We start from the raw sequence: 25,142 nt of genomic DNA, 5'->3' as shown, positions 1-25,142 counted from the left end.
TCCGACACTTGGTGAGGCTCTACTGATGTAGAAATTAATAGAAATACTGGTATTTATTGGATTAATTCTATAATTAAAAGTCAGATAAAGTGAAGAAACTTGTTTGGATGAATGGTCCATTGTTCATTTCAAGCCTTGCCAGTGGAGGTTACTACTACTAGCAACCTTGGAAGCGCTTCAGGGAGTACCTACTCATGTGCAAGGTCCAGATATATAGTGCCACATCCATCCATACATACTACCAGTGCTACCGAATACATATGTACCTACTACTAGTACCTAGTAACCTTGGAATGCAGTGCCAGTGGTGCCAGTGGCAGTGGCAGATTGAAGGTTTTGTGATTACACCTGGGCAGAAGAAAACTTGAATGCTAACGCAGATACCGTTACGGTGATAATAATAATGACATTCTGTACTATTATGATAACTTGGAACAACTTCAAGTTGAACATTGGAATATGCACATGTGTCAAGCCTGACTCGGAGTCCTCATATTCTTCACCCAATTCTCCACGACCCAGGTGTTTCATCCGCCTTAGTCAATCCCTCTGAGGTCTGTGTGCGGCATTTGTTGTTCTCACTGGCATCTCTTGTTTAATCCTATCGTCTCCCTCCTCTCCGCTCCCCATACGATTCGTTCGTTCTCTCTCTTGTCCCCTGGTCTTTGCTTACCTGATTCTTCCTCCTCGAGGGGCTTCGGGTAGTCCAAGGGGAGAATGGGAGATTGCGAACCGGATTCTCGCCCATCTCTGACTGGACCTTTTTGTCAATGAAGCATATGAGACAACCGCAGTCTGTTCCATATGGAACAATCGGTTGTTGAGAAACAGGGTTCTCGTAATGCCGTGTCCACATTTGCTTCAATTTCTTTCGGGACTTCAATGTCCTCTCTACCCCTTGCCGCGCCGGATCATCTTCCCTTGGATATAACCTCGGTTGATTCAAGGGTACATCTACGCCGGCTTCCACGAGGAGCGAGACGATTTGGGGATTATATTCCCCTGTGATTGGGAAGTCAATCTTGACTCCCCTTTCCAGCAGTAGCTTGGCCGTGGTCACATCGCCGGTTAAACATGGCAAGTATAACATACTTCCAAAGATGTTGGTCTGGAAGTTGACGTCGGCCCCATTCTCTAGAAGTAGACTGATAACAGTACTATGGCGCCCTAAAATTGCGAGACGCAGAGCCGTAAAATCCCCCATTTCCGCGGTAAAGTTGACATCGGCTCCTTTATCCAGCAGTAGCTTGACAACATCATCGTGTCCGTTTCTAGCCGCCTTTTGAAGCGCAGTGCTGGTGGATACTTTCCCAAAAGGCTTGATATGCGTATTTCTTCTTCCGGACGCCGCAAATAAAAATTTGACAATGTTGACATGGCCCATTTGAGATGCAATTTCCAGCGGCGAGCCGAACGGTCCTGATTTGTGAATGTCGGCCCCCGGTTCCAAAAGCAATTTCACAGACCTCTCATGGCCTTTTGCACATGCCACTGCTAGCGGAGTACTATAAAGTCCTGTTACATCGTTTATGTTGGCACCATTGGAAAGAAGTTTCACGAGGACCTCCACATTGTCATTTTCGGCTGCTTTGTATGTTGCTGAACCGGTCACTGCACGTTTCGCTTCGGCTTCGCTCATGAATGTGAAAGTCCTGCCTGCTACCGGAATAATCACACGCTCTTTCTTGACATAACTGGTGGTACGTTCCTGGTAGTCTTCCCAAAATTGACTTTCGGAAAAGTGGAGGCTGTCGCCCAAAGAACTGCTATAATGATCATATCCAGCTTCCTCCCCGCTATAGTTGATTCCGCTTCTTTGAGACTCGCCATCGAAGTCCGTTGAATTGACCGCATTCAGCGGATCCAACCACGATCTGACTCTTTCGCCGTAGTCTATTGGACTATCATCGCCGGCGTCCACGGTATCCGATGTGGACTCTACGGGCGTGGGATACCCGAATGTATTTGGCAGAAAGTCGGTATTATTAAGCTGGTTCATAGCAGCGAAAACGGATTTATCGGCCCCAGCAAGCCATCTGTTGTAAGGATACCTGAGTAAGTCGCGTCGATCCAAACCAGAGCTCTGGTCGATCCATGTGCGCGCGGCAATTTCCGCTGCTGGGTCATCGGCAACAACGAGGTGAGACTGCGGGTACAGCCCTCCAGGCATAGCTCGCAGCTTGGTTGAAAGTCCAGCCTCGCCATCCTCTAGCCTCACCAAACGTGATGTGTCGTAACTCGCCTTGTACTTTCCGTTGGGTGTGATGACGTCGGGTAATCGTGTACAAGATGAGAACAAGAGACGCGGGTATTTCCTTCTCAGTTCCAAACTGACATCAATCATGGCTCGGTCGATGCAGCTCTCGTAGATAACTTCCTTGTCCTTCAGTGGTGTTCCATCCAGAGGGTTTATTGCCTTTCCTGTCTTCTTATCGTAACCCAGTCCAAGGCCGCTGTGAACGATCTCAAGTATAAAGTGATTGCCATCCCCAACCTTCACAAAGGACATAACTTGCTTCATGAAGGTATTGTAAAGAGGTTCAAAGCTCTGTCTGGGATATCTCGAGCTCGCTGATGTTGTTTCTTCTGCAAGGGTTTTCAGCGTCTTGGGATAGAATACTATGATCAAAGGCGGACACGAGCTTAGGTGCTTCGTTTCAAAGACACTTGCCCCATATGCTTTCCTAGAGTGGGCCCTGATTGCTTGGTAAAGATCATCGTAATATGGGAAGCCCATAGTAGTGCCTTTCAGAATTGTTGACTGGAAAACACTCCATAGCAAAGTCCCCTCTCGACTCGTAGGATATTTGCGTGGAATATCCGGTTTGGAAATATGGAAAGTGTAATAGGATATTGCTTTGGCGAAGTCCTCATCCCTCAGGTCGATCTGCAGTGTGCAGCCATCAGGCTCGAGTATTTGGTTCCAGAGTGTAGCCAAAAGACCCATCACCTTCTGATCGGTTGCTAGGTATGAGCTCGCAAAATCCGGTTTGTTCGTCTCTGTATTCACTCCTCTCGTGACAAGGGATGTGTCGAGAATTTCCTGGAGCGAGTAAGAGGTCCATGTGTCCTCTTTAGCTGTGACACGTCGTGGAATCTTGTCATGGCCCACGAATGCCTTATCTAGCCTTTCCCAGATGAATGCGTCCACCTCGTGCAGAAAAAATCTCTGCTTTGTTCCATTGTCAATTGCGGCCGCCGAATTGTCGATGATCCCTAGCGCACGTTCATAGAGGCCACGATGACAGAAGACATAACCGAACTGGTGCTGGCTTGTGTTTTTTCCTTTGAGCCCCTCAACGTTTAAAAGCCGTAGGAGACTTCTTGGGCAGTATTGCTCTTTTTGCTTCTCCCAGTCATCATATCCTTTTGGAAGCTGAGGATATTGTCTATGATGGTTGAAGACTCTGTGGATGGATGCCGGTTCAGTAATAGTAGATAACGGAGGGGTCCTATCATGATCCATCTTGCAGTATCAACCTTACAATGAGTTTCTGGGGAGGTTTGAAATTGAAAAAGGGGGATGACAACCCTGGTAATTCTACTGGGTATATACATATACGTTCCAGGAATATCCATAGGTAGTCCACTGGTGCGAACTGTCTTGCACGAAGGATCTACTGCAAGTGCTTATGCCAGGTGCGGGCTTGAAACTGCGCGCGTTTTGAGCCAAAGACAACACACCATCACCCAGGTGAGGCTGTTGGTATCAATCATGCAGGATCGGGAGGCTCATGCGCCATGTGCCTTTACAAAAATGGTCACCCTGGTACAGCCACCGGCACGATTACGTGTCACACGGTGACACCTGTCTACCACCTGTCTCGACGTGAGTGGTCAATCTCAAATACTCAGCCGCATGCTATCTCGAGTATTTATCCATAGTGAGATTCAAGCTGAAGATTCAACAAGCCCGCCAAGCTAGCCCGGGTGCTGGCAGGAGCCTTGTGGCGCGGAGCAGTTCTCAAGAGGCCCGGGCACCGGCAGCTTCACTGCCCAGGTGGGAGGCCTAAAGACGTATCTTCCAACCTTGGAAGTTTCCAAGATCAAGAAACTAAAAACCTGAAAATCAGATCAGGACCAGTTCGAAACCATTCAATCCTAGAATCAGTTGTCTTAACTCAGTTCAGCCAAATTTATGACTGCTTGTCAGTTGGTCTTCTCAATATGGACATTTTAATTCTCGAGCCCACTCGCATCACTCTCGCCACGGTGGCCAGAGCTTTACAAGTCTGTCAGAAAAATAGTAGAAATGAAACACCAAAGTGGAAATCAGATAAGGTATTCTGCTCCAGTCTTCAATCAATGCTCGAGAGCATTATCGCCTGTTCGCCCGAGAGTGGGTACTTCACACACCATCAAGAACTCAATCTCTTGATCCAAGTGGTCTTGCAGCCCCTTTACTACTTTCAGAGTGAAACTATACCATATATGAGCAGGTTGGAGAATAGCTGGGGGTCCTTTGATTCTAGACGAGCTGTTGCGCAATTGGAAGACACGTTGATGGACTCGGTTATTCCACGTTTGGATGTGCTGAAAAGCCAAGTATACAAATACATGGAGGGAATCAACACTTTGCTACTGTTACACGTCACGTAAGTTGCTATGAGAGGCCGAGGTGGACTTTCCATTGACTAATTCTTTTAAGCGAACTCCTTTGCAGCGACCCACGTGGAGGAATATCAGAAGAACAGGCTACTGAATTGCAGCACATGAGACAGAGGGCGAACGTTACGAGCTCACAGGATCTCGATCCACTACCAACCATGAGCATCGATAGGCAGCAAAAGTGTCTCATATCAATCAGGAGAGCTGCCCAGCATCATTGGAGAGCAGTAGAAATGTCCATCAATGGAGTCTGGAGTAAGTCTAGTTCTCATCTCAGCTAGCTACCTATTAATTGGTGACAGGCCGCGCTGCAGGTAGCAATGGTGATGATCCCTCTGCAGGCAAGGGTAACTTGGATGTTTCAAATAAACAAGGCGGGACCGGAAAGTTTAGTGAAGATAAGTTTGAAGCAAATCATATCGACAGGCGCCAGTTTCCAATCCACACCGCTCCTAAAAGCCCTGCTCATCAGCACCTTCAAGGCCTCCGAGGCCAAGAGCATGACCCCATGAGGTTCAGAACTGGAAATCTGATGTCAAACATTCACGACGCCGGTAACAAGCTCGGTCTGAAAGGCGGTTCACCCGATGTTGCGCACCCTGGCCCTGGAATACGAAGAAAGCCAGTTGGCTCGTCCAGAGAGAAGCCTCTCCCGCAACCGGATGATACTACCTGTGCAGTATCGTGATCAGCGTTATACCAATAAAAGATATTAAGCGGCACCAAAGTCTATGACCCCTGGTATGGAGGTTCACTTGATTGAGTTGTTGATGACTAGGATGGGAGTTCTCGTCGTAATACTATTAAATGGAGCAAAACGCGCTCTGTGCGTACTGCCATGTCTCCAGAATATGAACTGTTCAAGAATGTGAAGAATGTTAAGAAAACAGAAGTTTGTACTATGTAGTAATCTGTAGGCCAGGGGAAAGTGATCTGATGTGCTTCCGGTGATATCCATCATGCACGAAACGGCTTGTGTACAATATTTACATAGTCAATTCATTCTACAGTCTCACTTGCTTCATGGTTTTGAGAAATTGCAATTCCGGGCCTTGAAAAATTTTCCAGACTGGTGTCAGACTTGTGACTTGTTGGTGTACCTAGTACCTAGTAGTCGTGGCTGAGCCTCCACCTGGGCAGTGCACAGTGTATCCCACCCTCTTGATGCGTTTTGCGGGGGCTGTGCAGAAGAGCACAGCCTGATCATTACCTTGTAAAACATTCCATACCCCGCCCCCCCCACCTTCAAAATCTCATACATCATATCGGAGGATTAGGAGCCTACCTCAAATATCATTTACTTGCTACTGCACCTCAAGTTCTCATAGTCTTTATCACATATCATGACTATACGAAATTTTTACTCATATAAGCCTATCCAGCCCAACCAGCTGAGGCTATTGAAATTTGTTCAGGATGAGGCCAGTACATCCATTCAAGTCGTTCTCGAGCCCTTCTCAATTGACGAGCCGCTCCCTCAATATCGTTCAATCTCGTATGCATGGGCTTGTGATGAATCGGGTCTCGCAAGGAATTGGAGTATTCAGATCGAAAACCAAGTGTTCCCCGTCTTAGATTCACTGTACACCTTCTTGGAAGCCTTGAGATCCAAGGGGATGATGTACGATGGCGGATGGTGGTGGATCGATTCCATCTGCATCGACCAAGATAACCTGCAAGAGAGGGGTAACCAGGTGAAGCATTTACAGCGAATCTATCGCGAGGCTGAACGGGTGATCGTTTGGCTTGGGAGGAGTCAAACGACAGCACTCTTGCGATTGGCTTCATCAAAACTCTGGATAAATTCTCCCGACGGAAACATACCGTTGATGACATTCGCTCGACGTTGGAGATAGAAGAGTATTACAAACAATGGAAAGCACTGGAGAGTTTCCTTGCTCGGAGATGGTGGTCTCGGATTTGGACTGTACAGGAATTTGTCCTCCCCCGAAGTATTTCCTTCTGGTGCGGCACGGGAAGCGTCGGCAGAGTCGCCGTTGCCCGTGCTATATCGATTGCCAACAGATGCAGTACGATTCGTATCAAAGAGACCGCTGGATTCACCAATGGACTCAATCGAAGGAGGGTGTGGGGCCTGTACAATGCTGGAAAGTCTGGGGGAAACATAAGCCTGTCCCTTTCAGCATTGGCCGGCTACTTGAGTACTATGGATGCAACTGATGATCGAGACCGGCTCTATGGCCTACTGGCCCTTGCGACCGATGCATCTCTTATGGAAGTCAATTACTTTCTCCCCAGCCAAGAGATCTATCTCCGTTTCGCCCAAGCCTTTATAGCCCACTACAAGTCGCTGGACATTATATGCTTCGCTTCGATTTACAGCTCGCCACCCGGCTCCTTGCGGCCATCCTGGGTGCCACACTGGCAAAGGAAAACTCCTCATGTAGTTCCCCTCATGGTCAGCCAAAGCTGCAGGTCACATATAGGGAACTTACGAACACCTCATGCACTTGATTTCGATCGCTCTCTTAGCTACTCAGCATCCAAGAACAGAACAGCTGTATACAGTTTTGAAGGTTCGAATCTCCACGCTCGTGGAGTGATTGTTGATGTGGTGGATGGTTTAGCCGGAAATAGGCATTTCGACTTGGTTTCAAAGCTCCGAATGGAGCTCCAAGCAATTAGCAGCTTCTCCCGACTCCACCTACTCCTCAACAGAAATTCTTGAAAGTGTGTGCAGGAGTATGGTGTTGGACCGGAATGATCGATTCTTGCGATATGCCATGCCCGCCATGGAGTTTTTCCAAGACTTCGTTCATCTATTAGCGCAGCTTATGATGGAATCACCAGCCAGTTCATCCAGCTCCACTGCCAAAGAGCTGCAGGAATGGTTCGAGTGGACGAGATCGCTTCAAATCCATGGCCGCAGCCTCGAGAGAATCTTGCGCGATAGCCTGGGTCAAGATCAAGCTGAGACCCAGCGCGACTCCACAAGTCCCGCCCCTAATCAAGACGAGTATTATCATGATACATTCTTCGGTCGATTTTTTGACACGGTTGTGAGATTATCGATGCGACTCATGGTCAGTCACGGCGGTCGCATTGGCATGGTATCGGAGAAAGCTATGAAGGGCGACCTGATTTGTGTGCTATTTGGTTGTGATGTCCCCGTTTTACTGCGGAATATCGAGTCCGGAGACAGTGTCACTTTTGTAGGAGAGTGCTTTCTTGATGGCTGTATGGACGGAAGTGTGTTGGACCATCATGGGCTTTTGGAAAAGACGTTCTGTATCCGGTAAAAACCGTCCACACTAGAATGAGAACTTCCAAGGTTGGATGTATGGTCTCTATATCCATAGCCTTGACTTTTAGTTGTTTTTTGCCCTACAAAATGGTCATTTATTGCTCAGTATTATAGCACTTGAGATTCATGGTCCAGGCTACATACGAACATTGAATGAGGCTATCTGCGGGATATAAACTTGCTGACAATCCGTTCACGGATAGATTCGTGAGATCTGCCAGACTCAGGCTCTTCATGTGGCATCATGACTGGGGCAGCACACGACTACTTGATGTCTACCAAAAAGTCGCATTGGTCAGAATTCCCAGCTTGTCCACGCTTCGTGATCCCCGGAAAAAGCACAATGCTGACGGCACCTTCAGTAGTAGTCTCCCCCGCACCGAGATGCATCCAGCTTGGATCGAACTCCCATTCCGGGCTGGGGAAGTCCCACTCAAACCGTGCTAGCGGCTGACTGAGCTCCTTGTCCAGAGCGATCACCGCATCTAGAATCTCGTAGATGTCTTTGGTCAGACTTGCCTTTGTCGAGATGCTGTAATCGGCAATTGATTCATAAATTTTCCACATGACATTCTCCAAATCCCTCGCATGCCTCCGGATAGAAGGACCATCTCCGTGTTTTTGCGAATCGCGGATCATCTTGGTAGTAGTGGCAGACCACATCTGGAAAGTCTGGATCTCAGCCGCAGTTCCTTGGAATCTTATAGCTCAACATACAGTCAGTGCCCTCTCTACCAACTTCATAGAAAGCAGACAATCTGGGTCTCACTTCTTTCCAAGTCATCATAGATCTCGCTCATGGCCCGGGGATTGATATCCGCCCACCAGAATTTGTCGAATATGTGACCAACCATAACCTTCCAAAGAAATGCCTCAATAACCCTCGGCTGCCATTCAGAAGTATAAAGGTAGTCTCTGATCACCACGTCGCTTCGCATAGTGGGTTTTGTGCAACTGATGAAGAACCGTTTTGTTAGGGAATCATTCTCGTTGGTGGACTGGGGTCAAGTCCTTACCTCTATAGCCATTTAAAAGCTCAGCATACAAAGGCCGGGATTACCGTGATTCAATCTGTCGGAATGAAACCGTAAGTAAAAAAAGCAACTAAATATTCATCGATGGATTGCAAGCTTGACCGTTGAACTTACTCACATAATACAGAAGAACTGCAATCTGCCGTGGGGCAGTCCACAAAGGATTTGCGGAAGACCAACGCATGGGTGCAGAGGATGATGATGATGACTTTATGAGATTGAAAACTCTCAATATTCCACTCCCAATTACTGTGACATCCACTATTGCTCGATACAGTCTTGGAACAGTGCATTACTCTGTATTCGACCCCACAGAACATGATGAATCTGACCCAGATTACGCCTGGGATTCTGATACATGTCAATATGTGGTTCACAATCGAGTTACATGGTATATCCGAAAGGTACTGAAGAATCCCCTTCGGCGACTGAAATTGTTGTTAGCTAACGCCTATCATAGGGAGACAACGTATCCAAAATCCACCCGGTGCGGCATTCGTGGATACGTCATTTGAAAGCGAATTTCAAAGGTAGCTTAACTCATAGCATGGTCCAGTGTGCCAACAGCAAGCCTCCTCGTCGAGTAGATGATACTGTCAAACCCTTATGTGGTCTCAAGTTTACCCCCGAACGTCAAGGTTTCCAATCTGAAACCCTTCAGGAGTCCAGACGGACGAAAAACCAGCAAGATACTGAATTACGACTTAGAGATGGTTCCCCAGGTGCTTCAATGGAGTTCACATTCTACATTGATGGTCGGAAGCAGGTATCTCACGATGTCAACACAGAATATGAATAAACTCTGCTTCGATCGACTTGTTTTCAAGTGTATGGTTCTTGCAAAATGTCCACCGGTACTTCAAGTTTACAGCGTTCCCCCTGCCGTGAGAGAATTTTCCCAGTGTTTCCACTTTGAGAAAGAGACTAGTTCAAGAAATCTGTCTTTCTTGGTCTCGCAGCTTGGGTTCGGCATGTCAAAACAACTGTTATCTGCTTTCAAGACATAATTCCAGCTAGGAAGCAAATACAAATTAATAAATGACCGTATTGGCGAGGCAAATACAGGCGATATTCCCTAGGAATACGAATTAAAACTGGCAGATTGGTGAGGCGTCACCAATCTGTCCAGCTTTTACCCCTCCCGAGATGAAGACGCATGTGGTGTGGGATGCGTAGACAGTATGCATGTGTAAATGTGGAGGTCCGAGCCGCATCGTACTAGCCTTAATTTGGGACCAAATATGAGGCGGCATAGTGAGACGCTCCGTGGGCACTAACCAGAGGGTCTTGTATGTTCGCAAAGGATTCGTGTAGGAGTACAAGGATCCGCATCCCTGTTTACCCCCTGTACACCCAGGCGGAGAACTTTGATCCCGTCTGCCTATATAGGCTAGCACTGAATGTGCGAACTAGTCAAATAATAACGAGTGAAGAAGTGAGGCTATGTCCCTATCGTTTCGTTTGATCATTTTTCTCAATACTGGATTCTCTTGGATGCCTTGATTCGGATAGATGATAATGAATTTCTTGAGAAACAAGGGGCAGGAAACAAGTGGCAGAATAAAAGGCGGTCTCTGAGCTAAGCCCCTTTATTCAAATGTTTGACACCACATGTGAGTGTACGAGAGTACCCCGTACTGAATAAAATGGCCGCATTTACCGCAGGTAATTGATTGGTCTTACTGCTGAGTGGCTTTACAATACGTAGAGCATGCCCCATTGCATTACATATCATGCATGTAGCATAAGCTAAACAGCACTGAACTGACTGGTCCGAGTCTACGGGTCCACAAGTTCAATCCTAGTTGGACTTTAGTCGCAACCTTCGAAGACAGGAAGAGTGAAGGCAGACAGCAAGAAAAGATGGAGAAATTTCTGAAAGTACCAATAGTATTTTCTCCCAAGGCTTGATCTTTGCGGGGAACCAAATACATATGAGACACACTTTACATAGGTACCTATGGTTTGGACCGGAAACGACCAAGATGATTGAGTGGATTCCAACCAGAACGAGAGCTACTGCTAGCCGGGCGAGAAAGCTCAAGCTCCACCTCCATTTTGACGTGTACCTCATTCACAAGAAACCCATCTCCAGAAGATTTGCCTCGTTTCATGAGAGCAGGTGAAATGACTAGCTGTATTTCATCGATTTGCCCCTTCTGGGACTGGGTGACAGATGCATGCATTGCTCGATCAAACTTGCAGGGCACCTCGCTGGGGAAGCACCAACACCACATCGCCACCTGCTGGTCCAATACTCGATGGAGAGCCAAACTGTTGTTCAGAAGCCTCCACAAAGGCTCAAGAATGGTCTCCATGCTCCGGCAGACAACAGGTTCCAGCAGTCCAGCGAGAATGCGTGCCTCCTGTCTAACAAATACTTCGTTGTTCGCAGAATTTTCAACTTGATTTCTATCCATTGTCTCAAGCAGCAGGTCGATGGTCTTGGCCCTCCATGTTATCCGCCCCTTTTCTACTCGTGCGTCTGGGTTCGCCAAATATCCTTCCGGTGGCTCTAATTGAATCGTTAGCTTTGAAAATCATGTTTAACCAGCATGCTGTGCAAAATACCTATCAATTCACGGAGAACTAGCATTGATTTTCCAACCTCTGGAGGCGCCCACCTGAATCGACGAAGCACCCGCCTGTATATGAAGGCCCATATTAAAGCACGGACTAGGGGGGGGACGAGCCGAGATAGACGCTAGATAGAATTGCAAGATGCGTTCAGGCACTTCAATATATTCTTTGAGTAGCGAGTATGTGTCGGAAGGAATCAGGGGCGCATTTTCGTCGATTTCACCGTATTGCAAGGAAAAGTTTCTGATATCCACCCGGAGGCACATGGTTTGGTCGACAAGAGCCTTATCCTCTAGCTGACGCCGAACTTACTGGTGGTCTATTGCCCTCGCTCTCTCACTATTAGCCTCCTGCAGTAGACCGCGCAATTTATCAACATCTTGTTGCCTCTTTTCCAATAGAATACCTGCGTCATGATATTCTCGTCGCTTGATTTGCAAGGACTTTTCGGTCCTGGAACTTGTTTCCCGCCATGAGGTTGTTTCTTCATTGAGGTCATAGTTTTCAGCCGGGAGCTGATCATTTATCGCATGCTGGTCCGCCAGCTCCTTCTCCTTTTGAAGGTATTTTCGATACCAGTGGTCCACATGATCCGAAGTATTGGAAGAATTTGAAGTGACCTTCTGAGATTCTTTCGCATGTTCCTGTATAGTGGCTGGTGGGGTCTGTTGTACCCTCTGTGGGATACAATATATTGGCGATAGAGCTGCGCCGTGGGGCATGCTGGCTCTAAGCTCAAGGGCAGGATCGCTCGTATCAGTAACCGGAACGGCTATCTCTGCATTTGGGGCAGGACTCGGATGAGCAGCTTTGGGTTCTTGCTCCATGAAGTGTGTATTTCCTGCCAAAAAGGCTGCGTACGGTATTTCGTGCTGGGCTAGTCACAGACTCGGACGGAGCAGATAGCTATTGCGCAATTCGATTCTGAGGAATGGCCGTGTATCAGCGTGGATGGTCTCTAACCTAACATTGAACAGTCTTGCGCATGCTCATGGGATACCTTACTATAACAGCTATGTGTGATAGCACGAGCAGCTTGCATACCGAGCGGGTTTGGGTTGTAATTGGCATGCCACAGCCAACACGAGCGACTCTCAGCTGAGTGACGTGGCGACGCCCCCAAGAAATAGGATTGCATTCTGCCTTAGCTGAAAGGGCAATCCTGTGGGAAATGAGGCAAACTAAAATGAGGCGTCTTTTTTTCCAAGGTCATTGGTTCATGCAAGTACCCTGTAGGCAGCGCGCCTAAGGGAAGTTAAATGCTATATGTGCTTATACATTAGCGGGTTTAACCGCTGCGCAATTCTGTGGCGTGCAGGATCCGTTCACAAGAACTGGAGTGATTATTTGAGGTGCATGATGGTAGCAGGTGTTCAAATACTAGAGCGGTAAACTATGAACACCTTTTCAGCAGGGTAACCGTTCCACCTTGGCAAGGTTCCTCCCGTGGATTTCCTTACGATCGTAACCCTACTTGCAACCCCCGCTGGATAATATACCAAGATGCCTAACGAGGGCGGTTTCTTGAGGAAATCCTCCAATGTACCCAAAGCCTATAGGAAACGGTTCACAGGCTGGTTTAATAAGGAGAGGCAGGCGAGCTTGCATAATTGCTTGATTATCGGTATTGATTTCGGAACCATGTGAGTCTCGACGCATCAGATCGAACGTTAGAAACTTCATGTGGAATTTTGAATGCTGAGGAAATGTGCTGGAGATAGGTTTTCAGGTGTCTCATGGGCAACGGTGGCTGGATTTGAAGAGGACAATATCAATATCATCACTAAATGGCCGGAGACCAACAAAGAACAAGTGAAAGTGCCTACTCAACTGTACTACGAGTATGGGCCTGAAGTTCCTCCTTGATGCTGTCAAATCCCTACCACGGATGAAGGTCTACAATGGTTCAATCTTCTTTTGTTACGAGACGATGACATGTCGCAGGAACTTCAAGAATCACGGCAAATTATCCAGGCCAGGCGAATGTTGCGAGAATCTGGAAAGACACCCGAGGATTGCATTGCAGACTACCTCGGTGCGCTTTGGAAGCATACCATGACCATGATTCTCAAGACTCACCCTAATTACCTGATTGAGGCTCTTCAATTCCATGTATTTATCACCGTCCCTGCTATCTGGAAGGACTATGCGCGAAATGCCATGAAAAAAGCTGCAATAAAAGCAGGGATTCTCAATCATCGCGCTGCTGGAGAGACCACCCTGACCTTTGCACCTGAGCCTGAGGCAGCGGGATTGGCAGCGCTGCTGGACCGGTCAGTTGACAACTCCATGGAAGTTGAACGGGGTAATGTGTTTCTGATCTGTGACGCTGGGGGTGGGTACTGTCGTAAGTGGCACTCAATCTCTTGACAAATCTGCGTTGTATGGCCTCAGCTGATTACCCCGGTGGGATGATAAGGATGTAATCACATACAGAGTTGAAAGCACTGAGCCTCGCAGTTTGCACGAGGCTGTCGAGGGTAACGGTGAGTTACTGGTACTCTGTGCTCATTGTGACAACTAAAATGAGGCGTGCAAGCTTCGAAATGCTAATAGCCTATAGGCAGCGTCTGTGGTGGAATCTTCATCGACGAAGATTTCATCGTACAATGCAAAAGTGGCATCGGCCGCAAGTGGTCTAGCTTCAGCATTGCAAATATCAGAACCATTCTAACAGAGGAATGGGAGTCTTATATCAAGCCAAAGCTTTGTCTAAAAGAACAGCAGCAATATTGGCCATTGTCAATTTTGCGAGGTCCGTTATCGGGCGCAGAGCTAGAAGACACATCCCGCGAGCCCCATATCAAAGGAGGATATATCCACTTCTCTAGGCTGGTATTATCCATCCTCTAGGTATTAGCTGCTTACTTTTAACTGACCAAAATCCAAGCGCCGACATTCAGAAAACCTTTGACGCCAGGTCTGTTCCTGGTCTTCTCAAACTAGTTGACAGTCAATTCAAGAAGTCCGAGAGCAAAGGGTTCAGTGTGAAGGTATGTAAGGTCATCGCGCCATTGTCCGCATAGTTCTAACATGGATTAAGGGTATCATTCTAGTCGGAGGCCTAGGTTCCAGCCCCTATATCCGTGAGTGCCTTGAGAAAAAAATATCTCATTCATTGAGTCGAAATTTGTCGGTCAACCCCCGACCAGAGGTATGCCTTCTTTTTTCGTTCATCCATGTTCATGCAATAAAATTATCTAAAAGTGGATTCAAAGTCATACCGCTATTTGTCGTGGCGCTATTCTCAAGGGACTGATGGACGCTCCAATCGCCGTCCCCGTACAGAATGCTCCTCGTGTTCTTTCCACTATCTCCAGAATGTGTCTCAGGTGTCAGGACAAGTCACCTTTTCAAAAAAGGGGTGCACTGCGAGACGGATAAGTATTTTTGTGAAGTTGAAGGCCGCCATAAGGCCAATAATCAGATGGAATGGTGTATCCGGAAGGTAGGTGCCACCCTGCCTGTATACTATATCTTGTTCAGAACATTTCATCCTAGAATTCTCTATCAGGGGAGGAGGTCGAAAGAGACTCTCCTCTTCGGAATGACTTCTACGCGGCTTATAACGAGAAAGAGGATTTTTCACAACATTCCTTCACTGTGGAACTCCACCAGAGCGAACATGAGCCCCCGCCTAAAAGATACACGACCGAAAATGTGAAACTGCACTCCACTCTTGATTTCAACCTCAAGCACCTGGGATATGATGATCTTGAAGACCACAAAGGCAAAGATGGTCGGAAGTACAAGCAGTTCAACTACACTATTCAGATAGTCCCGTCAGGCGCCTCCACGGAGCTTTCAATTTACGTACAGGGGCAGAAGGTCGGATCCCAAACTGTATCTATCAAGTTAGACTAGTGAAACCACTCCAAACTCAAGCTACCTATGCGACCGTTGAGCTCAATTACTTCGGGGATGTACTAGCACTTGAGTAGTATAGCAGCTTGCGTCATCTCATCAACACAGCCTGCAGAATTTGAGGATGACTACTGTTAGTATGCCATGACCTATGTAGGTGATGAGAACATTTTCAAACAACATGAATGATCCGAGCCATTAGTAGTATGTAGATACCATCTATATAGCCACTGGCAGGACGTATTTATAGTAGTCAATACTAGCACTCTATACATATGACTATGTAGTTCTACTATGTACTACTACTACTACTACTACTACTACTACTACTACTACTACTACTACTACTACTACTACTACTACTAGATAGACATACTAGTCTTCCATCGTAACTTCAACCTTGAAAGTTAATAACCTTGGAAATCCCACTCCTGTTTAGCTTTTGTAACCCATTGCCACAATTTTCTATCTGCCAGGAACAACTTCGAATTTGGAAACCGATAGACCCCCAATTTGACACGACTGTGAGATATCGCGCCACGGCAAAATCCGTGGCATTCGAAAAGTCATCTTTCTCCCGTTTGCGAACCTCGGAGATAGGTCTGTCGTCTGCCTGTATCTCCTCATATAATTGCATATAGTGAGGTCGGAGTCTTTGCTCAATACTGGAATTCTCAATATCATCGTCATGGCGGTGAACCTCATCCCACAGGGTGCGAAACAGACGGAAATCATGGAGTGAATCAAAAGTAAGAAGTCGGATGAGAGACCATGTGAACTCGGTATCCTCAAGAATTGCAACTGCATCAGAAGCGAGAGAATGGTGTCCTTTAGGTGAATCTGCGCGACATGCATCTTTGTAGCCCTCTTTAAAGGCCCGATGAAGCTCCTCAGGTAGTTTATACCGGGACTGGGGAAGTCCAGGAGGGGATAATAGCACTGAAAGTGGGACCGACGAACAGAATGGCCTATCGATGATGGATTTAATGTTGAAATCGTCGTCAACAAAAATATTGTTAGCGCTCAAATCAGGGTGATAAAGGGGAAACGAGTTTGATGAAAGCAGTTCTGGGTTCAGAGATTCGCGACGGGTAATAAGGTCTTTCACAGCATCCACCACCACAATATAGTCGAGTCAGTTCTCTGCAGAATCAATCTTGTCTCCTATCGCCACAAAGCCGTTCCAAAGAGTGTTGGCCTCACTGAGAGCAGCGTCACTTTCATGATATTCACGAGAAGGTACAGGAGCAATGAAGCAGTGAGGTGTCATAGGAAGAGACTCCGCATGATATTTCATGGCAGTGAGGAGACTATCATAGAACTCTGACTCTGTCTTGAAAGGTCCACGAGGAAGTTCCTCCAGGGAGGGGCAGTCATGAAGAATATGCCCACGAGACATACATTCTCCTAGCTAAGCCTCGCTATCGCCTTCAAAAAGTGAGCCGATGCGGTCAAACCGAACCTGTGCCAGTTTCCATGTGATTTCATCAAGCTGCGACATGACTTTTGCTTTCTTTGTTAAGGTTAGACCGTCCATGGAAGGGTTGATTTTCCAGAATTCCTGAAGTGACATCCCTTGCGCCTTGCTCATCAAGATATAAGGAACGCCGATTGGATTATCGGAAGAAGCACTATTTGAGGTAAGAAAACCACTCAGACACGAAAGCTGAACGATCTAACTGATATTATTAAACTTCTGGGATCGGGATATCTGTAGATTTTTTGAGGTACTTCAGAGTTGCAGCCTCACTTGAAAGAAGTCGCCCACTTATTTCATTGGAAAATTGATCATAACCGGATCTTGGTGATCGCATGATCCATTCAATACTGTCTTCAAAGTGAACAGTTATTGCCCAGTTGAAACTGCCATTCATCGGGTGTTGGGCGAGATCGCAGGAGCAAGGTACACCATTGCGATATTTGGTTGCCAAGGCACACAGAGCCTCAGTGTTGAATGTGCCATGGCGGAAGATACTCTTTGGGGTGCTTTTGGGCATAATAATATCTTTAGATTGATGTGGACTCTCCCTTATACTTTATTGGACAAAACGACTTTCATTTCCACGTAATACATAGAGATGAGTTGAGTAGTTAGGATAGTGAGATTTGGAAATCCCTCGATGACGTGCGATGCGCCTGAGAATATGGCGGTGTAACTATCAACTTCTTACGGAGTACTAGTTTTTAATATTGAGATAGGCTACGGACTAAAGGATGTTTTTAGTTTGCGAACAAGGTCCCCAGACTGTCCATAATATTATTTATTGATTTATTTCAATAATGAAACCAAAGTCCGATAAACTTAACATACCATCCATATCACATAGTTCTTGATGATCCCCCTCGCATCGCGTCAGACAGAGGGATGTCACTGTCAGTAGCCTCTATTTGTATCACAGGATATTTTATATCGACTCATATGACACTATTATAAAATAATGTTGAACAGTCTTGATCAAATAATTGGTTCTTACAATCTCACACGACTCGCCCGATTCCGGACAGGCGTTCGATCACACCTCCACGAATCACAAGCCACTATAGGCCCATGCCCTGTAGATCATCCCGATGTATGGCTCATAGTAAAACATTTTGAAGATAATCACCATGTGCACATCCCCGCAGATGGAGAACAAAGATAACTGTAAAGCGAATGAAAAGTTCTATACATAGAAAAAAAGGCAATAGAGTGGTGTGGTCGGGAGAGAAAAAAGGAGGACTAGTAAAAAACAAATGACTCTCCTTGTGCCCAAGACCGGCCCCGAGACACGTCAGTGCGGGCTCTATATAATGAATCGCCTTTTCTACAATAATTTAAACTATTATACTCTTCAAGTTTAAATCACTCAGAGTCGTCTATTGTCACGCGATCACGTCTATACAATAATTTCCAACCATGCATAGCATTTTACTGAGCTTGTTGGCCCTATCCGGCCTCTCTATAGCATGCCCAGACGTGTATTTCATCCGCCATGGCGAGAAGCCAAATAATGGAGGCATAGGTCTCAGTGATGATGGTCTGGAACGCGCTGAATGCATTCGAAATATCTTCGGAGATCATTCAGACTATAATATCGGTTATATCATGGCTCAAAAGCCAAAGAAGAGTGAGTGCCGAGTAGTACTAGAGGACTTTCATCTCCCCTCGCATCATGTTCGTGTTTGCTTCATGCCACAAGTGCAACCACTATAGAGGAAGCGAATCACCTCCTATATAGTGGCAACTGTGGAACATTGCACTATCTGAATATCTGAGCATTTGAAGTCGAACTAAGAAGTGTTTTTCTAGGTGGAAAACAAAATCGACCATACGAGACCGTAAAGCCACTAGCCGAGGACCTGGGCATCAAGGTTGACATATCATGCAAGCGAGACGATTCAGAATGTGTGAAAGATACAATCGATGATTATGATGGAGAAGGAAATATCTTGATTTGTTGGGAGCATCATCGAATGACAGATTTGGTGGAAGAGCTGGGATACGAGGATGCGCCCCATTACCCTGATGATAGGTATGTGCTCCATGATATTATTCCTGGAAAAGGAATTCGAATGCTTTGGGAGAATAGAAACTCACTTACCGCGTACTAGATACGATCTCATCTGGACGGACCCATACCCGTATACGGATATCACCCAGATAATCAGTGAGAAATGTCCAGGTTTGGATTGGACACCAGATGATTGGCACTATCAGATCAATCTCCAGTAGTGTCTCTAGAGATTTAATATTCGAGAATTCGGTGGCTCCGAGTCTTACTCCAATGTTGCACTGCATGAGTGGTGTCACTGTCTATCCATTTTTGTACGGCCTGTGAGACCTGGCGAATGACTGTACCATGCATATTATACCCGTTGTACATATTACATGCTGAGAATGAACAATCTCACGAAATCTGAGCTTCTAGCAAGACCTCCAGGGTATTAACAACTATAGATCTAAGATGTGACGACAGTAGCGCCAGAAACCTTGCATCCCGATTTTTTCCAGGCTATACCCCGCGCCCGAACGGCCTCTGCCCCGCCTATTTCAGCCTAGTGAGCCTATCGTCTACCTGTACTCCACGTTATAACCTTCCAAGGTTGGAACCTTGGATATCTATGTAATGAAATTAAGCCTTTGTAAAATAGGGTATGCCTGTCCAGATTGTGGAAAGGAAAGCGTGCCTTTTATCTCAAATCGGAAAATTTAATCGACCTGTACGGAATCCTATAGCGGCCACAGCTCACATGTCTGTTTGGGAATTAAAAAATAATTTTTAAGCGGCAGAAAATGATTGTTACCAGAATTGCTATTACCATGATCCGCCACCGCTTCCTAAATAGGTAGGCAGAAGAGGTTACCCAGGTACCCAGCTGAGTTTAAAATGGGCAGAAATGGTACCTAGGTAACTGTAATATCACCTGGGCAGCTTATTTAACCTCTCTATGGGTGCCCAGGTGGTGGTGTTTAGGGGAGCTTGGGTTATATCCATCTATAGATCTATAATAGTACAAGTTCAGGGTTACAATAGCCTGAGATTATTATTTTAGCCTAAAAAAAAAACTACTTGGATTTCAGGTAGTCTAAGATAATTTTAAGATGGTTCAGTTGAATTTTATGGTAGTCATGGATGTCTTAAGGCACCGGGGTCTTCTGACTAGGTAATGCTGTCCAGGCATCACTAGCAGTGAGGTGTGATGCCGCGGAGAGCGTGGGTCTTGGTTAGGATTAGCCTGAATTTCAAAACTGTGTAAGAGCGGTAGCCTAGGCGGTCTGTAATCTATTCCAAAATAGGCATGTGAGCTGTGGCCGCTATCGGATTCCGTAGACCTGCATAAGAGAGCGCGCCATAAAAATCAAAATTTACGGTTCTTGGCCTATCACGCCCTGGGTCAATTTTGATAGACCCCTTTGATACTAGAAAACATCCTCTGTAAAAAGCCCATTTGATGATCAAGTGAATACCAGGTGACGGATTACAGAGTATGCTATCTATGCAAAGTAGAGTATCAAACTATAGAAAATTGCTTCCACTCTGGAGTTGGGAGGTTAGCTGGTCGCGCGTCGCTTATATTTACTTCAGATACCATTTCGCTTTTTTCATGACTCCAGAAAACGAACGCCTCACCAGCTTACAGATCACGTGTAGATTCTATGACTGGACAAGCAGCCCTCTTAGAAGCTGCCCCCGGGTTATTGTGGATTGCACATGCTGAGCCCCATTCTGAGAGGCCCCACGGGCCGCTTCATAAGGACCCAGATGACATCGTCTCTTTCTATGGTCACTTGAGAGTTGAAATTGGGAGGGTGAATTCAAAAGCTCCTGGAACTGATTCAACCTACATATTGAGTGGACTGTGCTGTTTTTTTTTTTTGACTTGGATTGTTTAGAGTTGGTTGTCACATCAAAGTACCTCGCACGATACGCGTTGCTATGGCGGCGTCTTCCAGACAAACGCTCATTGAATCGCCCCATGGAATGGAAATCGACCTGGAAGACCTTTCTCGCCAAACCAGCCCTCCCGCTGATGGCAGAAATCGGCCCTACCAGCAACAGAGCCGAAGACTGGCTATGTGGATGGCAGAAAATATTAGGATGGATGTAAGTTTTGCCTCAAATTACTTGTGGATGGTGATAACAAAAAAAAAGTCATGGCGCGGCACAAGCTCGGACAAGGTCATTGAAAACCTCTGCGGCCACGAGGCACTGAAGAAGTACTATCGCAAAATTGCCCGACGACCCAACCTTCACACAGTCGAACGAATCCTTATGTACAAAGCTACTAATGCGGATGATCTTCACTTCGCCAAACATGATACCTGGGCTGCGTGTTTTGAGCGGATCCTGTCTACTGAAGAGATAAATGACACCGCTGTCTTCGAAGTCTGTGTCATTTCCACCGATACAATGAACCTCGGCAGTGCGTTCTCTTTCATTGACAAGGCATTTCTGACTTCTTATGACCGCCGTCAGCAAGCGTACTCTTCACTAAGTGAAATAATCATACGGATATTCCAAAGTCAGTGGAGGCTAGATGATGAAATCATGGCCAGCATTATGGAAAGCTTGCACGCAAAGGAGCTTTGTCTCTCATCATGGCGTCCGAAATTACCATCCTATGGTACACACTCTCACCTATCTACAAATCTGAATGCACGCTAATCAGAAATGATAGAAGACCATACACCTTTTAACATTGCTCCTGACATGCCGTTGAAATTTGAATTCAAATGGATTCCTGCCCCTCATTACGCGACTGACCTTTCAGTCTACGTGTTTCGGCCGTATGGAAAACATCCCCAAGTGGAGACCCTAGATGTCATCTTAACATCAAGTCAATTCGAGCAGTTGAGACGGGCAATTGTGGTTGTGAACTCTCATAATACCCTTACTAAGCTGCGAAGTGGCAAGTTCTCCACACAGGTTCTAGAGCACAACACATTTAGTCTTTCTTACATCCTCCACCTCTTTGCGGCCGTGTGTTCGGAGGTCTCCACTGAGCTAGTTGCTTTCACAACTCGAGCGACCGAAGAGATTAATTACATGGTGGGCATCGTAGTCACGAGGATAGATGGGATGCATGAACTAACTTAGTCAGGTTTATGAGGGACGACTTCGACCCTCTGGGAGCAAAATACAATACCTCCAACATCTAGAGGATTGCCATATTGTTGCAAAAGATTGCTGCAAAGAAAACGGAATCAGCTTGAAGTTATTACTTGACAAAGTAAACTCTATTCAAGGTCCTCGTAGCGACGACGAGGCGAAACAGATTAGTCATCTTGAATTGGTGCTGAAGGATCTAGAATACCTACACGATGAAGTTGAATCATCTTTAATAAGAGCATCGGATTTATGTCGCGATCTCCGACAGAATCTGGACCTTCTCCAAGTCCATCGCACTAGTCTCTTAGGCATTCTTGCTGCACTATACCTGCCTCTTTCATTTGTGACTGTGAGTCCTCGATATCACTGCTTGAAACCCGAACTTCTCAGCTAATTTGTCAGAGCTTCCTGGGCATGAATCTCAACCAGTACACACCCCTTCAACCATTTTGGCACAACGTCACGGTAGTCGATGGGACGAATTCAAACGAACTTATCGTGGACTCTGGAGGCAATCAATCATGGTCTCTAGACGACTTTTTCGAGATTGCAATGCCCCTCATGGTTGGAACTATATTTATCCCACTTGTTATTGGAAGCATTATCCGCATAACTTTACAAGGGCTTGCTCGTGGACGGATCTGGTGGCGTCTTTTCTTTGCCACTATTGTTGTCAGGTTAGATATTATGAAGTCAATGATCAAAGAGCGGAGACTTGCTAACGAACCTTCTATAGCTATTCGATTGTGACACCCTTCCTTGCGCCGATAGGGGTTTCGCTCATACCCTTCCTCGCATTTATAGCACTGCAACTGTTCACAATCTTTCAAAGTGAGAAAAGGAGTTGGTTCGGAATTGCATTTTGGCTCTCGAGCGTGGTTCTCCTAATAGTGATCCTTTTTGCCTCAGGGGGTCAAGTGGTCCAGTCCATTTTGAACGGCATTTATGCAATCTCTCTTTTCATTCTCTGGTGGTGGAAGCCGAATTTCTATTATAGATGGGACCAAAGAGGAAGATCAAAGTCTAAGGAAGACTAAATTAATATGATCCTTAATTTGGAATGGCTTACTCCAAAGCCAATGACTGAATCATGCATGTCATCATCAAGCTTCAAATGGAACATACCATGAATGAATAAGCTTACGGAATCAGAGTATTTATGAAGATCCTGGCACATTGGATCTGACCTAAGATCAGATCTGGTACTAGTACTACTCGTTTCTGAGGCTCGGTCATTCGCCTGCATATGATACAGCCATATAATCCCATCTGAGCAGCGTGTAGGTTACGAAAAGTATCACCAGCGGGAACGACTACATAAGCTCAAATCTTTCCCCAAGCTCATCGCGTAATTGCCCACCTGGGAGGTACACGGTCCTCTTTTGGAATGATGGTTTTGCTGGGCTTCTAAGACTGCAGTGGGTGGCTAGGCTAATTGACATACCTTCATAAATACCTTGGCATCCATGGATGTGATATGCAGGTCATATTACGAAAGCTGCAAGGCCGTTAGCAGCGGCAAACAAAATTTGAAATTAAAGTGGCTGGCTCACATTCCTTTTGTGATAGCCGGGATAGATCAAGCTGAATAGGGTGGCAAACTTGAAAGGTTGCTGAAGCTACTTAGCTAAAACGGAGACGCCCAAGTGTCCCCACTGACGGAGACCTCGGTTGCACAAATAGCCCCTGAGACATTGCTGACCCTTAGGCTTATCTCTTGATCCTTGAAACAGGCCAAGGCAGAATGCTTAGAGCTAATGATATCAGTCTGCCTACCTATTGACGGTTAAGCCTTCGGAGTCCCCATATAAAGACATACCTCTGAACCAATATTTGAACAGAGTCCCTCCAAAAGCCATTGATCAATCCAGTTGCCTATTCGGATACCATACATCGGGACAAATTGCACAATGGGCGAGGCCGATAGTACCAGCAACCTTACAACTTCAATCCGCGAAGATGGACGCTTAGTGGATGACAGAGTGCCAAAACAGGACAGTGTACCGGAGCTTCCCGCTTCAAACAGTTGGAATGGGACAGTGATAAAAGCTAAGGATCCTTATGCTCTGATGCGCGATTGCAATGCAAATTCTCGGTTAGTTCGTTTGATTTACCGTGAATGGCCATTTAACTGATATCATAACTAGACTTACCGCGCAGCATTATCTCTGGAGAGACCTACTAGGGTTCCTGGTTCATCCCGATATTGATACTCGGGCCGCTGACTTGAGAGTCGCTGATGTTGCTACTGGCAACGGGTATCGTGATCTCCCGACTTTTGAAATATGCACTCATATCTGACTTTGTTTCAGTATTTGGCTTCAGGATTTTGCTCGTGGAAAACCAACCTCCACAGATCTTCACGGCTTCGATATCAGCCTGGACCAAGTTGGCCCTAAAGCATGGCTACCCGCGAATGTACACATGCATGTTTGGAACATCTTTGAAGATGTACCGGATGAGTTTGTAGGTTTCTTCGACATTGTACACGTTCGTCTGATCACTGTTGTTGTCAAGAACAATGACCCCCGCCTATCCTAGCAAACTTGAACAAGCTATTGAGTATGTACCTACCACAACTGATTACGAGACTTGTCTGACAGTCCATTGAATCAAGGACCCGGCGGCTATCTTCAGTGGGATGAGGTTGACACCATTGGATGTTCGATCAAGACCGTGCCTGGGATTTCGGCCCGTAACCTTGATACGCTCTTTTCCCAACTCAAAGGCCATGACACGTAAGTTTATTGGAATGCCACTGCTGAAAGACTCCATGCGAGCTAACATTTTTCACAGCTGGAAATATGAGCTCACGCAAATCATGGATGAAAACGGATACACTGGCTCAACGCTGTATACCTATGAGTACGGACTGGGAATGGCCCGGTTCTGGAATGACGTGTGAGTTATAATAGACATCGACACTGGCCGGTAATGGCACTATCTAACTCGCATACAGATATCTGAGCACGTGGAAAGAATTTGCAGACAACGCACTCAAAACTCCGGAGGCATCCAGGAAATTGGAGCGGAACGCTATGATAGAGACTTTGAATGGTGCTTCGATCATGGTTCCAAAATTGGTATGGGTAACAAAGAAGATTGACATGACAGACGAGTAAGGAGTTGGTGGAGCAGAAGCGATAGATTTCTCTATTTCGAGTTGTTTGATTGAGTCTAGACCTAGCTTTTGAAAAATAA

The 25,142-nt window shown here is 46.2% G+C and overlaps 15 protein-coding genes across 15 annotated transcripts; 10 read left to right on the top strand and 5 right to left on the bottom strand.

Moving 5' to 3' along the window:
- Window positions 1-601: 601 nt before the first annotated feature.
- On the bottom strand, window positions 602-3,466 carry N7483_006202 (ankyrin repeat domain-containing protein; the record flags this gene model as incomplete). Its single annotated transcript, XM_057089639.1, has 1 exon — window positions 602-3,466. One exon carries the CDS (start codon window positions 3,464-3,466, stop codon window positions 602-604), a length of 2,865 nt encoding a protein of 954 aa, XP_056949468.1.
- Window positions 3,467-3,741: 275 nt separating this feature from the next.
- Window positions 3,742-4,013, top strand: N7483_006201 (uncharacterized protein; the record flags this gene model as incomplete). Its single annotated transcript, XM_057089638.1, has 2 exons — window positions 3,742-3,829; window positions 3,886-4,013. 2 exons carry the CDS (start codon window positions 3,742-3,744, stop codon window positions 4,011-4,013), a joined length of 216 nt encoding a protein of 71 aa, XP_056949467.1.
- An 828-nt stretch (window positions 4,014-4,841) lies between these two features.
- Window positions 4,842-5,296, top strand: N7483_006200 (uncharacterized protein; the record flags this gene model as incomplete). Its single annotated transcript, XM_057089637.1, has 2 exons — window positions 4,842-4,863; window positions 4,923-5,296. 2 exons carry the CDS (start codon window positions 4,842-4,844, stop codon window positions 5,294-5,296), a joined length of 396 nt encoding a protein of 131 aa, XP_056949466.1.
- Window positions 5,297-7,361: 2,065 nt separating this feature from the next.
- N7483_006199 (uncharacterized protein) lies at window positions 7,362-7,868 on the top strand (the record flags this gene model as incomplete). Its single annotated transcript, XM_057089636.1, has 1 exon — window positions 7,362-7,868. The coding sequence occupies one exon, from the start codon at window positions 7,362-7,364 to the stop codon at window positions 7,866-7,868; it is 507 nt and encodes a 168-aa protein (XP_056949465.1).
- A 269-nt stretch (window positions 7,869-8,137) lies between these two features.
- On the bottom strand, window positions 8,138-8,811 carry N7483_006198 (uncharacterized protein; the record flags this gene model as incomplete). Its single annotated transcript, XM_057089635.1, has 2 exons — window positions 8,138-8,565; window positions 8,643-8,811. The coding sequence occupies 2 exons, from the start codon at window positions 8,809-8,811 to the stop codon at window positions 8,138-8,140; spliced, it is 597 nt and encodes a 198-aa protein (XP_056949464.1).
- A 39-nt stretch (window positions 8,812-8,850) lies between these two features.
- On the top strand, window positions 8,851-9,706 carry N7483_006197 (uncharacterized protein; the record flags this gene model as incomplete). The annotated part of the gene is made up of 3 exons (XM_057089634.1): window positions 8,851-8,960; window positions 9,035-9,311; window positions 9,368-9,706. Coding segments are annotated over 3 exons (726 nt in total), but the record flags the coding sequence as incomplete, so codon positions are not given.
- Window positions 9,707-10,865: 1,159 nt separating this feature from the next.
- On the bottom strand, window positions 10,866-12,314 carry N7483_006196 (uncharacterized protein; the record flags this gene model as incomplete). Its single annotated transcript, XM_057089633.1, has 3 exons — window positions 10,866-11,420; window positions 11,532-11,794; window positions 11,828-12,314. The coding sequence occupies 3 exons, from the start codon at window positions 12,312-12,314 to the stop codon at window positions 10,866-10,868; spliced, it is 1,305 nt and encodes a 434-aa protein (XP_056949462.1).
- A 676-nt stretch (window positions 12,315-12,990) lies between these two features.
- Window positions 12,991-13,353, top strand: N7483_006195 (uncharacterized protein; the record flags this gene model as incomplete). The annotated part of the gene is made up of 2 exons (XM_057089632.1): window positions 12,991-13,130; window positions 13,209-13,353. The coding sequence occupies 2 exons, from the start codon at window positions 12,991-12,993 to the stop codon at window positions 13,351-13,353; spliced, it is 285 nt and encodes a 94-aa protein (XP_056949461.1).
- Window positions 13,354-13,422: 69 nt separating this feature from the next.
- N7483_006194 (Hsp70 family protein) lies at window positions 13,423-14,555 on the top strand (the record flags this gene model as incomplete). Its single annotated transcript, XM_057089631.1, has 5 exons — window positions 13,423-13,826; window positions 13,924-13,973; window positions 14,051-14,246; window positions 14,378-14,480; window positions 14,544-14,555. The coding sequence occupies 5 exons, from the start codon at window positions 13,423-13,425 to the stop codon at window positions 14,553-14,555; spliced, it is 765 nt and encodes a 254-aa protein (XP_056949460.1).
- A 364-nt stretch (window positions 14,556-14,919) lies between these two features.
- Window positions 14,920-15,351, top strand: N7483_006193 (uncharacterized protein; the record flags this gene model as incomplete). The annotated part of the gene is made up of 2 exons (XM_057089630.1): window positions 14,920-14,935; window positions 15,002-15,351. The coding sequence occupies 2 exons, from the start codon at window positions 14,920-14,922 to the stop codon at window positions 15,349-15,351; spliced, it is 366 nt and encodes a 121-aa protein (XP_056949459.1).
- A 394-nt stretch (window positions 15,352-15,745) lies between these two features.
- Window positions 15,746-16,750, bottom strand: N7483_006192 (Aminoglycoside phosphotransferase; the record flags this gene model as incomplete). Its single annotated transcript, XM_057089629.1, has 2 exons — window positions 15,746-16,452; window positions 16,555-16,750. 2 exons carry the CDS (start codon window positions 16,748-16,750, stop codon window positions 15,746-15,748), a joined length of 903 nt encoding a protein of 300 aa, XP_056949458.1.
- A 12-nt stretch (window positions 16,751-16,762) lies between these two features.
- N7483_006191 (Aminoglycoside phosphotransferase) lies at window positions 16,763-17,348 on the bottom strand (the record flags this gene model as incomplete). Its single annotated transcript, XM_057089628.1, has 2 exons — window positions 16,763-16,982; window positions 17,083-17,348. 2 exons carry the CDS (start codon window positions 17,346-17,348, stop codon window positions 16,763-16,765), a joined length of 486 nt encoding a protein of 161 aa, XP_056949457.1.
- An 899-nt stretch (window positions 17,349-18,247) lies between these two features.
- Window positions 18,248-19,063, top strand: N7483_006190 (uncharacterized protein; the record flags this gene model as incomplete). Its single annotated transcript, XM_057089627.1, has 3 exons — window positions 18,248-18,458; window positions 18,641-18,863; window positions 18,943-19,063. 3 exons carry the CDS (start codon window positions 18,248-18,250, stop codon window positions 19,061-19,063), a joined length of 555 nt encoding a protein of 184 aa, XP_056949456.1.
- Window positions 19,064-20,768: 1,705 nt separating this feature from the next.
- On the top strand, window positions 20,769-22,691 carry N7483_006189 (uncharacterized protein; the record flags this gene model as incomplete). Its single annotated transcript, XM_057089626.1, has 5 exons — window positions 20,769-20,936; window positions 20,985-21,456; window positions 21,511-21,881; window positions 21,934-22,290; window positions 22,344-22,691. The coding sequence occupies 5 exons, from the start codon at window positions 20,769-20,771 to the stop codon at window positions 22,689-22,691; spliced, it is 1,716 nt and encodes a 571-aa protein (XP_056949455.1).
- Window positions 22,692-23,851: 1,160 nt separating this feature from the next.
- N7483_006188 (uncharacterized protein) lies at window positions 23,852-25,063 on the top strand (the record flags this gene model as incomplete). Its single annotated transcript, XM_057089625.1, has 7 exons — window positions 23,852-24,036; window positions 24,089-24,199; window positions 24,254-24,403; window positions 24,459-24,503; window positions 24,545-24,679; window positions 24,738-24,842; window positions 24,901-25,063. The coding sequence occupies 7 exons, from the start codon at window positions 23,852-23,854 to the stop codon at window positions 25,061-25,063; spliced, it is 894 nt and encodes a 297-aa protein (XP_056949454.1).
- Between the last annotated feature and the right edge of the window lie 79 nt (window positions 25,064-25,142).

Source organism: Penicillium malachiteum (assembly GCF_028827825.1).
Source record: "Penicillium malachiteum strain IBT 17515 chromosome Unknown utg000002l:1.0-8849297.0:1.0-8852440.0, whole genome shotgun sequence".
Classification (NCBI taxonomy): domain Eukaryota; kingdom Fungi; phylum Ascomycota; class Eurotiomycetes; order Eurotiales; family Aspergillaceae; genus Penicillium; species Penicillium malachiteum.
Note: the sequence above shows the minus strand (reverse complement) of the source record. Positions and strands in the feature narration are given on the sequence as shown.